Genomic DNA, 16474 nt, shown 5'->3' on the forward strand with positions numbered 1-16474 from the left:
GTGTCTGTTCAAGGACTAATTTTATGGCCAGTCTTAACTGTCTGTGACCTGACCTCTGTTTACCTTTTATTTTTCTAAACAGAAAACGGTCTTCTTGAGCTTGTTATCTCTCTAAGGTCTCAAGGACAGGCACCTGGAGTTCTTATCAGCAGGAGTGTTGGTTTTTGGAGACACAGAGTCTCCTCATTATGATTGATTCTAACGCTTGGGGAGGAGGAGGGAGCTCGGGCTGCTTGGAGCGGGTTGGGGTGGGAGGGTCAGGGGTGGTAGTGGAGGGGAGGATGGGAGCCTCTGGCAGGGAACGCAGAGGCAGACTGTCTATATAACACTGAGGTCTCTAGTATCAGTCATTCAGGGGTTACAATAATACAGATCAGAATTCCCTTCTGTACTGGATAGTTTTATGTCAACTTGACACAAGCTAGAATCATCTGAGAGAAAGAACCTTAATTAAGAAAATGCTTCCATAAGATTGGGCTGAACACAAACCTGTAGGGAATTTTCTTAGTGATTCATGGGGTCTAGCCCACTGTAAGTGGTACCCCCTGGGCTGGTGGCCTTGGGTTCTATAAGAACTCTTGCCACTCAGAGTGAATAGGTCTTCCCACTTCCCTTAAGATAATCCTCTCACTTCCACCCCCATCCCCATTCCCAACTTGCTTTAAACATTATTTTATTGAGACTCACTTCCCAGATGATTCTAGATGGGTCAAACTTACAACTAAAACTAACCATCATAAGCCATAACAACATCTAATATTTTAGATGATCTGGGGTTTTACCTGTTAATTTAAAAAGTAAACTTATGTTTTTTCCAATAAATTATTGGAAAATCATTGCTTGCCTATCCAATTCTATGAACTTTTAGGAGTAAACAAACTTACTTTAAAAGCAAAATTAGAATTTGCTGTGTCTTTTTTTTTAATTAATTTATTTATTTTTGAGACATAGTTTCTCTGTGTAACAGCCCTGGCTGCAAAGGGGTGGGTGAGACAGATAACCCAATTTGGGATTAAATATTCCATGCCCATGTATTTTCTGCACTTTGACTAGTTGTGAGCCTCTATATTAACTGTTGTCTACTGCAGTAAGAAACCTCTTTAATGAGGCAGATTCGATACTGGTAAGTATGTTGGGTAGCTGGCTACTTAGGTTATGACCACTGTTTCTACCACTAAATTATAACTCAGTGGTTAACTTGTTAACCAATTAATTGTTAACTTTTAGGATTTAATAGTTTTTTTTAGTAAATGTGTTTTAACATCTACTCGACCAAATGCATTTTGCGTTGTTGGTTTCCTTTTGATATCAAAAGCTTTCTAAGTTGAGTGAAATGGTATCTGTATTAATATTAGATCTATCTAGATCCATATATCTGTATCATGGCTTTTTGAGAAAGAAGTGGTAATGTTAAATATGTAAAGCAACTGGGATTCACATGAATGTGAGGCTTACTGTAGAACAGATTAAAACAGATAAATAAACAGGTTCATAGAGCAAAAGGGTCTTTAACCTCATCTCATGACCAACCAGTTCCATTCCTAGCTCTTGCTGAGGGTGGAGAGGCTGTAACCAGAATGTTTATAGCTCAAAGCTAGACAATGCCAATAAAATTTAATGAGCTAATTATATCTATGGAGCTATCTTATACACAGTATTTAATTTTTAAAAGACACAAAAGACTGCTTTTGTAATTCCCTCTATGTGAAATACTAGAAGAGATGAATCTTTAATTAGTAGCAACTGGTTAGTGGTTACCTAGGCTCTAGTTGGGAATTGTCTGAGGAAAGGATGACCAAAACATTATAGTGTAAATTATAGTGTTAGGTGTAAAGTTGTGCACATTTAACAAAACACAGTTGAACCTCTTATGAAAATAGATTCATTTGAATGTATTTAAGTTATTCCTTGGTTAAATGGGGGGGGTAATATTTTATGTAAAAACTGTGATAGTATCTGAAAGAAAGGATTTCTATAATTTTCATTTTAAAATATGTTCATATTCTACAAGAATCTTAAAATTGCAGTAATATCCACTTCCCTTTCAATGCTTCCTTTCCTCACTTAAACTGCTCTTCTATTCCTGATATTTTATACTTCCCTCCCCTCTGTTACTTTTCAGATTTCACAGTATTTTGTTTCTTATACTTTGTGTGGGATCTTTTTGAAAAAAGAGAGACCAGCTTCTCTTGTGCTCTAATAATTTATGTTAACACATGCCTCTTAATAAGGTCTGAGTTTGGAACTCAGAGCAATCCATTAAAAAAAAAAATCTGGTGTTTTGAAAATCTCCATTTATTGTGTGTGCACATGTGCACCATGGTATGCATGTAAAAATCAGAGGACAACTTTCAAGGGTGTTCTTTTAAAAAAAAAAGAAAAAGGTCACTTATATTTGGCTGAAGAGATACTTCAGTGGTAAAGAGCACTCTTCCAAAGGACCTGGGTTTGATTCCCAACATGGCAGCTCACAATTCCTCTAACTCAAGTCCCAGGGCATCTGACATACTCTTCTGGCTTCTGTTTGTACCAGGCACACACATGGTACACAGGCATACATGCATACAAAATACCCTTATACATGAAATGAGTGATTTAAACCATTCTCTTTAACTGAAAAAAGTCAATCCATGCCTCTTTGCCGCTCTTGTTTCTCCTGTGTTGATTATTTCATGCTAGCTGGCTCAGAAGGTTTCAGCCTTTTGTCCTGTCTCTGCTTCCCATTTTACAGGACAGTGCTGAGATTACAGACACATGCTGTCACATCTGGCTTTTTATGTGAGTTCCTATGGAATACAAGCTCTTTGCTGTTGTTTTTGTTTTTCAACACAGGATTTCTCTGTGTAATAGCCCTGGCTGGCCTCCACTGCCTTTGCCTCCCTGAGGGCAGGAATTAAAGGTGTATGCTACCACACCCAGCTTGAGTGGTTCTTAACCTTCCTAATGCTGTGACTCTACATTTCCTCATGTTGTGGTGACCCCCCCAGCCATAAAATTATTTTTGTTGTTACTGTAATTTTACTACTGTTATTAATCATAATTAAATATTTTGGAGATAGAGGTTTGCCAAGGAGGTCACAACTCGTAGGTTGAGAACCATTGCACTAAGTCATCTCACTCCCCCACACCACCACTACCACCACCAAATATCTTTAAACTCTTGTTTACACCTGGTGCTTACTTAAAATAAACCACACGTTATATTTATAATATGTGAAATGAGATGGACATCAGTAGTTGCTTCTGTGTGTTAATGCAGGGGTGCTGATGGAACCAGACTGACAATGGTGACCTGTCCTTTGCTATTGAAAAGGATATGTGGATAGGTGAAAAGAGGAGGAAAAAAGAGGTATATAAAAATTAGAGTAGTCAGGGTTTAGATGATTAATCTGACTAAGGAACAGGGGACATGAAGAAACGTATTTATACCCACTATATGGACAAGAGCGTATTGAGAGGAAGGGGCTGGAGAGCGGTCAGGGATGGTGATAGAAGACTCTGTAGTAAGAATAAGAGTAGTGGGTGGGCGGATGAAGGCCGTGCGGCTTGAGCAGCTGGAAGGGAGAGGATGTGGAGTTGTTAGAGGACTGCTTTAGGAGGTGCTTACCACCGACTGCATGAAGGAAGGGGGCAAATGATTAAGGACACTGCCAGAGGAAATGGGTGGTCAGTAATTACAGTATCCTTTTTTTGAACTGATAGGACATTTCATCATCATCCTGCTATCAGATTTAAAATAATTCGTGTTTTCTTTCAAATCTTTAACTCTTTGATATGACTTACTCTTTTACATTTTAATTTAGTTATTAATATTTCCTTAATACTTAGACTTTGTATTTAGATACTTTTGTAAATTTATTGTACTATTTTTGCAATTTAACATATTTTGTGAATATTAATAATTTTGGATAAAATTCAGCCTTAAGTATTGAGGTAGAACTTTCCAAAGTGATAATCAAAAGGATAATTTAAAGTTTGTATTGGCTGGGAGATTGAACACATGTTTCTTTCTGTTATTTTGTGCTGTTTTCTTAAAACATCTTTTTGCAGGGTAAGGGAAGAAGATGGGGATGCCTTGTTCAAAGCCATCCTTCAGGTTGATCTGTAACTTGCTGTATAGACCAGGCTGACCTCAAACTCACAGAGATCGCCTCCCTCTGCCTTCTGATTGTTGGAATTTAAAACATGTAGCATGGACCACCACATTGGACTCAATTGTATCTTTCTAAAGTTCCCTGTACATTGACTAATTCTCAAATTCTTACCTTATTGCCTCTGCAGATTTGATAATGGGCTGCATTAAAAGTAAAGAAAACAAAAGTCCAGCCATTAAATACACACCGGAAAATCTTTCAGAGCCTGTAAGCCCAAGTGCCAGTCATTATGGAGTGGAACATGCTACAGTTGCCCCGACCTCTTCCACAAAGGGAGCAGCAGTTAATTTTAACAGTCTTTCCATGACACCCTTTGGAGGGTCCTCAGGGGTGACTCCTTTCGGAGGAGCGTCTTCCTCATTCTCAGTGGTGTCAAGTTCATATCCTACAGGTTTAACAGGTGAGATTTAAATGGATAGTTGCAGAAAATATAACCTTGGGCTTTACATACTTCAAATCTGGCCACTGCTAGGGAAAAAACAACCTTGTTAGCAGACTTCCCAAAATGTTGTGTGAGCAAATAAACTCTCTAACAAAGGGCAGGCTTTCATTTTTGAGGTAGGATCCCACTGTGTACCCACCATCCTCGAATTTTTAGTTTTTTCTTTTTTTTTTTTTTTTTTTGTAGAACTGGGAATCAAAAGCAAGGCCTCTACCATAACATGCTAGTTACCATAACATGCTAGTTAAGTGTCGCCATGAAGCTTATTTCTAGCTCCGGAGTCTTAATGTATATATAGGATTCTGAGAAATTTGGTAATAATGACTATTTACTGAAATTCTACCATAAAGTGTTTCATTAACTTAGTATCCAAATAATTATTGAGCAGCTACTATGTGGCGGATACTGGGAAAACAGATTTAAAAGAATCCTTTTTTTTCCTCAGCAAGTGACAACTGTAAAGTGCTATCGAGTGCTCTATTATTTAATAAGTGTTAATTACACATCAGTTTAGTAACAGTAGCACACTCTTTCTATCAGATAGTGGCTTTATTAATTTATTTATTTTGTGTGCTCTTCCATGCCTCATAATATATATGTGGAAGTCAGAGGACAGTTTGCAGGAATCTACCATATTGGTTCTGAGGATCAACACTGAGGTCATCAGTGTTGACAGCAAGCACCTTTAGTAGTTGAGCCATTTCACTGGTCCAGGTATGGATTTTAAAAAGGAAAGTCCTACAGTTCATAGTTAAGGTAGTTTTCCTCCAGAGTCACAGTTGATAAGCAACAGATTTGGTACCCTAATCCAGAACTCCATTTATAACATTGTCATTTTCTTTCAGAGGATGGCAAGAAGTGATAGTTGCTATGGACTCAAGAAGTCCTAAAAGTATAGACTTTAAAAAGAAAGAAATAAGATCTTTTGCCCAGCATCTTATATTAGGACTCTTTTCTCTTGAAATAACAAAGCACAGCTGGCTTAGAAAAGAATGAGCTTTGGGATTCCCTGATGTAAGAGAGAGGTCCATGATGTCCGGAAGGCATGCAGTTACTTTTATCCCTTCTTTAATCTTGGGATGCCCTTCTTAGCCTTGGGTGTAAACAGCTACCAAGGAATGGAATGGCTCATGTCTTTATTAATCATTAGTGGGGACAAAAGAGACTTTTTTATTGGTATTTTCTTTATTTACATTTCAAATGTTATCCCTGTACCTGGTTTCCTCTCCACAAACTCCCTTCCCTCATATCCTCTCCCTCCCCCTGCTCACCAACTCACCCACTCCTGCTTTCTGGCCCTGGCAAGATATAGCTCTCTCCTGAGAGGCTCTGCTAGTGCCTGGCATATACAGAAGTGGATGCTCACAGCTGTCCATTGGACTGAGCCTAGGGTCCCCTATGAAGGAGCTAGAGAAAGTTTCCAAGGAGCTGAAGGGTCTGCAGCCCCCAAAGGAGGAACGTCATTTTTCTCCAAGCATGGACTATATGAACATTGCTCTTTCCCAGTCTGCACCTCAGGAGCAGGAGCAGTAGGCAGAGGACTGCCATACACTGAGTCTATTTAGATAGCATTTGAAAAGTGGTAGACATCACAGTCAATCACAGTCCTAATTTCAGCCTCCCAGCTGTAAATACTAAAAGTAATCAAAGACCATGGTTCTATTTCTGATAGTTATTAACACAAACCTTGAAATTACTTGGGAAAGGTAGTAATTCAAAATGGCTAGAGTAAATAAATGTTGATATAAAAAGACATTTTTTAGTTAAAGCAATTTTTAAAAATACAGCATTTTTATTCATTGCAAATTTCATGCATGCATACAATGTATTTTGATCATTTTCACCTCTCACAATCCACCCCACAACTCTTCCCAGATTCACTCCCAATACTTAACGCAATTTTCTTATGTGAAATACCTCATTCATAGATGTCTATCTAATAGCTGAAAAAACCCAACAACAACAGTGTCTGATACAAGGTATAGAGCGGTGAGTAACACAAACCAAGCTTCTGAACCTGGTGGAGTTTACATTATAATAGTTGAATAATAATTAGGGAATAAGCAACTAAACAGTAATCAATACTGGTGCTTAAGTATTGTGATGGCAAAAACAAGATGATTGGTGAAGGCCCTGTAGTTGGCACAGAAAGCCACCTTAGGAAGAAATCTCTTGAATTGATATTTGATTGATAGATAAAACCTATTTGTAGAGCTAAGGAAAGAACAAAATAACAAAAATAACAAACACAAAGTTCAAGAAGTAAATAGACTTGGAACTTTTGAAGACCAGTGTACACAGATGGGAGACTTGTATAAGACTAGACAGACAGGAAGGACACTGTAGTTAGTATTAAGGACCATAGACTGTAGGAATGAGTTAGAGTGTTATTGCAAGCTATAAAGAAGCTTTTAGATTTAAAGAAAGGATTTTGCTCTCTAAAAGCAATATAGGGGCTGTAACGCTGGGCTCAAGTATTGAGAGCACTGATGCTCTTCTACAGGACCCTAGTTAGGTTCTTAGTACCCACGTCAGGCAGCTCAACACTGCCTGTAACTCCAGCTCAGAGGAGGGTCCGACACCCTCCTTTGGCTCCTCAGGCACCTGCATACACATGGCTTATACTCAGACACATAGATACTTAAATAAAAGTAAATCTTGAACAATATTTAAAACTCCCTCTAGCAGCTGTGTGCAGAATGGATGGTAGTGGAGGAGAGTCGGAGCAGTAGAAGGTAGTTTCTGGTGCCAGCGTTCGTTCCTAGTGAGACATGGCCACAGTAGAAGTGGGGAAGTAAGTAAACCATCCATTTTAGAGCTAGAACTAATAGTCTTCCCTTTGCTTAGAGGGAAATGAGTTGGGCAAATAGAGATTATAGAAGAACATCCAAGAGCTTCGTTTTTTTTAAATAAATTTTAAATGTTCACTAGACAGTAAAGTAGACATGTCAAATAAGCAAGTTGATTGATGACTACAACTGAGGGGAGAAGCCAGCCAAGTGAGCTGGTGCTGTGTATGAAATGTGTCCTTACACCTGTGCTTTTCTATCTACTACTTGATATTTAGAGGCGGCAAGTTTTATAATTCATTTCCATGTCACGGTATTTGGACTTATCACTCATTTGTAATTTTACTGCCTGCTTTTTCTCTCTCCCATTCCTTAGAAGTACTGATGTCTATAAACTAACAATGAATACACCAAGTCAATATTGAATTGTAGTAGATAGAATTTATACATAATTGAGTTAAGACTATGTTGTTCAAAACTGGATGTAGTAGCAACACATTTTTAATCCCAGTACTCAGGCGGCAGATGCAGGTAGATCTCTATGAGCTGGATTCAGGCCTGGTCCACACAGTGAGGCTTTGTCTCATAAAGAATATATTCATTGATGGTCAAGTCTAGAAGTATAGCTCACTGATAGACTAACTTTGCATGTAGGAGGCTAAGGATTTGAACCTTTCCTATCCTTCTCAGGAAAAGTTGGTAAAAAAGATACAAATTTTGAGAGGAAACAAATTAAAGAATTCTATTGTACAACCTTGTGACTCTGCTTAAAAACAACAAATTGTATTGAAAGTTGGTAAAAGTAGATTTTAAGTTTTCTGCCCCCTCAAAAAATGAATATTATGATGTAGGTTGATTTACCATTCTGTAATTTATGTTTCAAAACATTTTATTATAATTGATAATCTCTATCTTTTAAAATTGCCATAATGAATTTTTAAGACTGCTTTGAAGTATTTTAAACAGTGCAGTGTTATTTTTATTTTATATATCTGCTGTTATTCTAATTGCAAATATATATTAGATGTTAAATATGTTCATCTTTTAAGTATATTCACACATTGCTATATCTGACAACTATTTTTTTGAGTTTGTACCATATAATTCATACTAGCCATACCTTTAACCTTGAAGACAAATAGAACATTTTCAAGTATAAAGTGAACCTTAAGAAAACCTTAATGATTGCTGTTAATGGTTATAGACAGAAATTCCCTGCTGTTGTGGATAAGGAATTGAAGATAAGTGCCAGTAGTCTGTGTGCTTTCCCTTCAAAAGAACTGATCTGCAGTGTGGCTGCCTTTTCAAGCCAGAAATGTTGCTTCTTAAGTGAAATTACATTTTTTCAGAGTTTATGGAATTTTAGAATTTATGCAGTACAATGGTTTCACTGGAAGCCTTAGGAAAACATCTACTCATACTCTAACTTCTAAAAATGAATCCTAGAGCAAGGGGGAAACGAGCTTCAGCTTCTACTGGCAATGGTTGTTTATTTCTTTTATGAATTCATCATTTACCTTGGTCTTTTTTTCCCCATGCCAGGTGGTGTCACTATATTTGTGGCCTTATATGATTATGAAGCTAGAACTACAGAAGACCTTTCCTTTAAGAAGGGTGAAAGATTTCAAATAATTAACAATACGTAAGTTTTGTGTGTATTTTCTAAGAGAGAAACCTGGTCTCTACATTGGACCACTGATGGAGTTGATGATACAGAGATGCGAGTGGTGGGGTATGAATCTTTGTCCCTGTGTTGGATGATGCATTTACCTTGAGATACATTGCTATAGGCAGAAGTTACTGTTTTGCAAGTCATACTCATGGAGTTAGTCTGTAAACAATTGAGATTTTAGAACAAAGAGTTGTGGGTGTGATGGTATATATCTATAACCCCGTGACTGGAGAGGCTAAGACAAGAAGATCTTCAGTTTGAGGTTAGTCTAAGTTGCATAGTGAATTCTAGGTCATCATGGGCTACATATATGTCAAGTTCCTGTCTCCAAAATGATGCTCCTTGTAAAAAAGGAAGAGAAATCTGTAGTTATATAAATATCAGATGACTTAAAATACCTTATGAGGGTGCTGGATATGGAACCTTTTCACTCTGAAACTTACCAAATTGTGCTTTTCCCATGTTACCCTTAGACTTTGTCATTTATTGGTCTGCCATAGAAAATTTGATGCTTGTTACGCAGCAGATTTTGTAATTTCATTAGCAAGCATAGCAACCACTCTGTAACTTCTCAAAGCACACACTTATGGCCTCTGCTTCTAGTCATCTTTCCCTCCATTCTTGTTTACCATCTGTTATCACTTTCTTACTGTTCTAGAATATAAACATGAACTGTGATTGTGTCTCTTTGCCTTAAGAACCTTCAATAGCTAACGATGGCCATAAAGATTTAAAAAGAGCAACAACAACAATAATAGTCACTGAGAATTTGCCCTGTGTTTCTATCCTTTCTCATTCTACCATCCAGCCATAATGAAGTATTTACAATTTGCAGTATTTTCTACCTTTTTTATACCTTTACATATACTAATTCTTTTTCTGGAATGACTTTTTCTTTCTTTTTTGGTGGGGTGGAAGGGTTGCTTGTTTATGATGGGATAGTCCAGAGCTAGTGTTCTGTCTCTATGCTGTCCTGAGCCCTTGTTTCTTTCCCCTTTAAGTTAGACCTCCTCATCCTTTAGAAGATAGTTCTCTGGTTTGTTTTTTCCACGGTTCCTCTACTTGCCTTTTCTCTCTCCTGCTGCTATATGCAGTGTTTCTCTTAGGTGGTTTACATGATACTCTACAAACCTCAGCCATGGCTGTCGTCACATTGTAAATTATCATTTTTAACTTACTTGTCATTCTTTTAGACCAAGTTGGTTCTCAACTTGAGGCAGAATGACACAGAAGGTATTTAGCAGTGTTTAGAGATATTTTTGGTTGTCACAGTCAGGGTGGGAGTGTGGTTACTGTCACCAGGGTACATGCCAGAGATACTGGTTAAATTCTGCTTATGAACATAATAAAGATTCATCAACTCCAAAGTGTCACAGTGTTAATACGATCAAAATGGCCAACCATGTTCCAGAGTCAGTTCTTGAGCTTAAGAATTGCTGTTGGGGCTGAGGAGATGGCTCAGCGATTACGAGCAGTGACTACTCTTCCAGAGGTCCTGAGTTCAATTCCTAACAACCACATGGTGCCTCACAACCATCTGTAATGGGGATATGATACCCTCTTCTGGTGTGTCTGAAGACAGTAACAGTGTACCCACATACATAAAATAAATAAATAAAACTTAAAAAAATAAAAAGAACTGTTGTTTGTATTGCATTTAGTAACTGGGTGATTCAGAGAATGCTAACGAAGATCAAATACAAAATTTTAGTTTAAGACAGGACTGCCACAGGTTCTATAAGCCAGCAAGGGCTACAGAGTAAGACTTTGTAATTTAGTTTTCTGCTTTTATATATGAAAGGATTTAATATATTCTAGGATACTAGTAATCAAAGTATCTGTTCGCAAATAGTTTAATTACCAAAAGCTTTCTTAATTCACTTTTTAAAGAGAATAAATTCACTTAGAACATTTATAAAAGTTTTAGTTTGGACAATGCATGCAAATAGTAAATCACATATATCATTAGAGATACTTTTTTGTATTATTTTTTTATAAGGTATTTATTTCGTTTACATTTCCAATGCTATCCCAAAAGTCCCTCACACGCTCCCCCACCCACCCACTCCCACTTCTTGGCCCTGGCGTTCCCCTGTACTGAGGCAGATAAAGTTTGCATGACCAATGGGCCTCTCTTTCCACTGATGGCCGACTAGGCCATCTTCTGATTCATATGCAGGTAGAGACACAAGCTCTTGGGGGGTACTGGGTAGTTCATATTGTTATTCCTCCTATAGGGTTGCAGATCCCTTTAGCTCCTTGGTTACTTTCTCTAGCTCCACCATTGGGGGCCCTGTGATCCATCCAATAGCTGACTGTGGGCATCCACTTCTGTGTTTGCAAGGCCCCAGCATAGTCTCATAAGAAACAGCTATATCTGGGTCCTTTCAGCAAAATCTTGCTAGTGTATGCAATGGCGTCAGCGTTTGGAAGCTGATTATGGGATGGATCCCTGGATATGGCAGTCTCTAGATGGTCCATCCTTTTGTCTCAGCTCCAAACTTTGTCTCAGTAACTCCTTCCATGGGTGATTTGTTCCCAATTCTAAGAAGGGGCAAAGTGTCCACACTTTGGTCTTCATTCCTCTTGAGTTTCACGTGTTTAGCAAATTAGAAATTTTGGAAAAGCCAAGGTCAATATATTATAAACAATATATAGTTCTCATGTTTTGAATCATAGTATTAAACTGATACCAGTTTTTTGGATAACATTTTAGAAGCATACATGTTTGTTTTATTTGAATCTGGGTCTTGCTATATGGCCGAGTCTAACTTTAAACTCACTGTTGTCCTGCTTCCATCTCCTGGGTGCTAGATCGTAGGCTTATGTCACCACCACTAGAAACATCATCTTTTAAAAAGAAATAGTTGTTTTACTTATTGTGAGAGAAAGAAGCAGACAAATATTTTTACTTACTATAAGAGAAAACAAACATACGGATACATGTGTACCATGGTATATACGTGGAAATCAGAGGACAATTTTTGGAAGTAGGTTTTCTGTTTACCCCATGTAAGCCTGGGCCTTTTACCCACTAAACCATTTCTCCAGCTCTCAAAATTCAACTTTGAATTGTTATTATTCACTGTTAAGTTTTTTGCTTTAAGAATGCTAAAACCTTTGTTTTTCCTAAAGTGACTTAAAAAGTTATACTTTTATAAGCATTTGGTAGCAACAACAAAAAAACATGATAGGGGCTAAAATATGGATGAACCTTAATAATATTCTAAGACAGCAGTCACAAAAATACTTCATAAATGGCCCCATCTTCCATGATAAGCATATTCATAAAGGCTTCTTAAAGAGAGTGTGGGGGTGAGGGTGGGGCTGTGAGTGACATGTTGGCATGGGCTGGCTTTTTTCAACTATTTATTTATTTATTTATTTATTTATTTATTTATTTATTAGTGTGTATATGGGCACATGTGGAGGCCAGAAGACAACTTGGTGTACTTGGGTCTCACCTTCCTCCTTTATACTGTCTGTGGGGGTTAAATGTAGGGTTTTAGCTTACATGGCAAGTGAATTCTCCTGCTGAGCTATCTTGCTAGCCCAGGTGTCTTAGTTAGGGTTTTACTGCTGTGAACAGACACCATGACCAAGGCAAGTCATGGTGTCCAGAGGCTGCTAGTGGAAGACTGACTTCCAGGCAACTAGGGTGAGGATCTTAAGCCCACGCCCACAGTGACACACCTATTCCAACAAGGCCACACCTCCAAATGGTGCCACTTCCTGGCCCAAGAATATACAAACCATCACATTCCACTCCCTGGCCCCCATAGACTTGTTCAAACACATGAGTCTTTAGGGGGGGCCATACTTAAACATAGCATAGTGCAAAATGTATTTAGTCCAACTTTTAAAGTCCTCATAGTCTGTAGCAGTCTCAACAATGTTAAAAGTCCAAAGTTCAAGGTCTCTTCTGAGATTCATCCAATCACTTAACTGTAATCCCCAAAGCAAGGCAGGAAACCAGCTGGGCAAACTCCAAACTCTGTATCTCCATGGCTGACGTCAAATCGGTCTTCAGATCTCCGCTCCTTTTTCATCTTTGTTGACTGCAACAAACTGCTTTCTTCCGCGCTGGTTCCACTCCCTGTTAGCAGCTTTCCTCAGCATGTATCCCATGGCTCTGCCATATTTAACATCTTTGATTCTTCAAAGCAATTTCAACGGCAACAGCTTCTTGTTTCAGTGTCTGGGATTCCACTTGATCTTTTGGACTCCTCCTAAGGGCTGGCATAACTTCTCCAGCTCGGTCCTCTGTAGCACTCTATGCTCAGGTTGATCCACTCCACTACAGCTGCTGTTCTTGGTGATCATTCCATGGTATTGACATCTCCAATACACTGGGGCGTTCCACTCCAACTAGGCTTCACCAATAACTTCTCATAGGCTCTCTTCAGGGTGCCAAGCCTCAAATTCTTTGCAAGACCCCCTCAGTCCTGGGCCATCAACTACAACTGAGGCTGCACCTTCACCAATGACCTCCCACGGCCTCTCACAGTGTCATGCCTCAGCTGCTCTTCATAACCCCTTCATGCTTTCAAAACCAGTACCACCTGGGTGACTCTTTCCCATTACCAAGTTCAGCTGCAGTGGGAGGTCCAACCTTGGCTATCTCTGGAACACAGCTTCTATGTGCTCACAGAAAACACTTCCCAGAAGATTTCATTTCAGTGACGCTGATCTCTTCTTAATCACTGCTAATTTCTTAGCTCCAGCTAACCAACATCAATTTTCCCAGTAGTTCCTTCCATTCTTAACTCTAGAGCCAGAGCCACATGGCTGAAGCTGCCGAGTTCTGCTGCTTGCAGGAACTAGAACGTGACCCCCTTTTACTATTACATTATCACTGGCTTTATGTTTTCTAAATCCTTCAGTGCCTAAGCTTGTCTATCCTGGTTCTTGCTCTGGATATTGACCTTGAACGCAGAGATCAGCATGCCCGTCTTTTGGGATTAAGGTGTGTACCACCATGCCTGGATCTAAATTTAGCTGGGTAGGATCTTGCCCCAAGGTCCCACTCCCTTAATCTGTTATCTCCTAGAACACAGGATTTTGCTCCATTTCACTTCCTGGTACTCCTTTAATACTCGAACCATGTATTTTATATTTTTCCTTTCTAAGCTTGCTATGCTTGTTCAAACTTCTCTTCATAAGACTTAACCAGAGAACAAAGTCTCTGCTGGGCTTCTTTGAAACTTCCTTTGACAGTGCAATTAATCTGAGTCTCTTCACCTTAACCTCAGGCAGACTTTTCAGACAAGGGCAAAAAGTAGCCACATTCTTCACCAAAATACTACAAAACAGTCTTTATGCCACATCTGAAATTCTTCCCCTTTGAAATCTCTTGGGCAAGGTCAACACAGTTCAAATCACTCCCAGCAACAAAGTCTTCCATATTCCTACTAGGATGACCCAGTAAGCCCCATTTAAAGCATTCTACTGCCTTCCAAATCCAAAGTCCCAAAATCTACATTCTTTCAAATAAAAGCATGGTCAGGCCTATCACAGCAATACCCCACTCCCTGGTACCAACTTCTGTCTTAGTTAGGGTTTTACTGCTGTGAACAGATACCATGACCAAGGCAAGTCTTATAAAAACAACATTTAATTGGGGCTGGCTTACAGGTTCAGAGGTTAAGTCCATTATCATCAAGGTGGGAGCATGGCAGTATCCATCCAGGCATGGCGCAGGCAGAGCTGAGAGTTCTATATCTTCATCTAAAGGCTGATAGTGGAAGACTGACTTCCAGGCAACTAGGATCTTAAGCCCACGCCCATAGTGACACACCTACTCCAACAAGGCCACACCTCCAAATGGTGCCACTCCCTGGCCCAAGAATATACAAGCCATCACACCAGGGTTTTTAAGATGGTGAAATGTTCTATAATGAATTATTTTGATGACTGCACAACTCTGAATATATTAAAACCCTTAAATGTTATCCTTTAAATGGGAGGGAGTATTATATATGACATGCAAATAAAATTTATTTAAAATTTAATAAATGTATTTATTGAACATAGTTTTACTAGTTTTAGTTGAAAGAACATAAAGGTAAGTAGAATTCAAGGTGCAATATTTAGGGTTTTTTTTTTTTTGTTACTACTGTTGGTTTAGAACAGTTGTGCTTTGTGTGGACTTAATTGCCTTAATTCATGTAACTGGCTTTTAAAAATATTGTTCATTTGAGTTCAATTCTTAGTCCGATTAATCCATAAAAAATGGAAATGGTTTCTGATCTTTGCTTGAGATAAGAAATTACACCTTAGATAAGGGTCTACATTATGGTGATTGTTGGTTTTTTGTGTGTTGCAGGGAAGGAGACTGGTGGGAAGCAAGATCAATTGCTACCGGAAAGAGTGGTTATATCCCTAGCAATTACGTAGTGCCTGCAGATTCCATTCAGGCAGAAGAGTATGTTGTTACTTCATATTTTATTAATTATTTTGACTTTTAAAATGTTTTAATGCACATTCTATGTAGCCAGACTTTACACACGGTTATATGCTAGTCTGAAACAGCTAATGTATCATATTAACAAATGCTCTTTGAGAATTAATAATTAATATTCTATCTGCTCAGAAACACACAGTAAGTAAAGCTGCATTAATCATTCCACATTATATTTAATATCTTTCCTTTATTTTTCTGCTTATTTTAAAAATTCATTCTTTTGTATGCCACAGACTGTCTTTTCAGCTCCTTGCACAGAGTATACAGTTGTGCTGTTTGTTTTTACTGATATAAGTCATAAGAGTGCTCTCTTTCTCCTATTACTTTTGTTATTCTTTGTTTGTTTGTTTTGTCTTCTTCAGTGTTCTGTAAACTTTCCCACAGCCGTGACTGTCATTTTTGTCACTAAACTTTGTTAAATCAAACCAACACAGATTTGGAATTACCTATAATTTTGATATTACATACTTGCGTCTTACTGAATACAGGTGATCACATTGTTTCCAAAGAGTTATTTCGCTGTCACTGACAGATTTTTCTACCTGTATTTTGTCTTTCCTTTTCTGTTTTACTGTTTTTCTGGCTGGTAACGAGAATTTAAGAGACATGTTGAGTAGATAGTACATGGAAAAACTATCAGAGGATATTTCCCTAGTTAATATGTCTTTATATTTGATTTAATATTCATATTTATTTTTAATTTGTTATTTTTATATTTATTATTATATTTAATTTACAGCTATTCCTTGTCATGTTTTCTATCACACTCCATTCTTTTTTGTTTTTTGTTTTTTTGAGACAGGGTTTCTCTGTGTGGTCCTGGCTGTCCTGTAACTCACTTTGTAGACCAGGCTGGCTCTCCTCGAACTCAGAAATCTACCTGCCTCTGCCTCCTAAGTGCTGGGATTAAAGGCGTGTGCCACCACCGCCCAGCTTGTCTTTGTTTTCAAGACA

General features: G+C 38.3%; 1 protein-coding gene across 2 annotated transcripts in view; it reads left to right on the top strand.

Moving 5' to 3' along the window:
• Positions 1-16474, top strand: part of Yes1 (YES proto-oncogene 1, Src family tyrosine kinase) — a 62884-nt gene that overhangs the window by 24245 nt on the left and 22165 nt on the right. For both annotated transcript variants that reach the window (XM_021161697.3, XM_085836587.1), the window contains exons 2-4: positions 4282-4554; positions 8928-9027; positions 15383-15481. In XM_021161697.3, the coding sequence (XP_021017356.1) occupies positions 4290-4554; positions 8928-9027; positions 15383-15481 (464 nt within the window). In that variant the 5' untranslated portion in view covers positions 4282-4289. The remainder of the gene's footprint in view (positions 1-4281; positions 4555-8927; positions 9028-15382; positions 15482-16474) is intronic.

Source organism: Mus caroli, unplaced genomic scaffold (genome assembly GCF_978045245.1).
Source record: "Mus caroli unplaced genomic scaffold, Mus_caroli_1 scaffold_4, whole genome shotgun sequence".
In the NCBI taxonomy this organism is placed as follows: domain Eukaryota; kingdom Metazoa; phylum Chordata; class Mammalia; order Rodentia; family Muridae; genus Mus; species Mus caroli.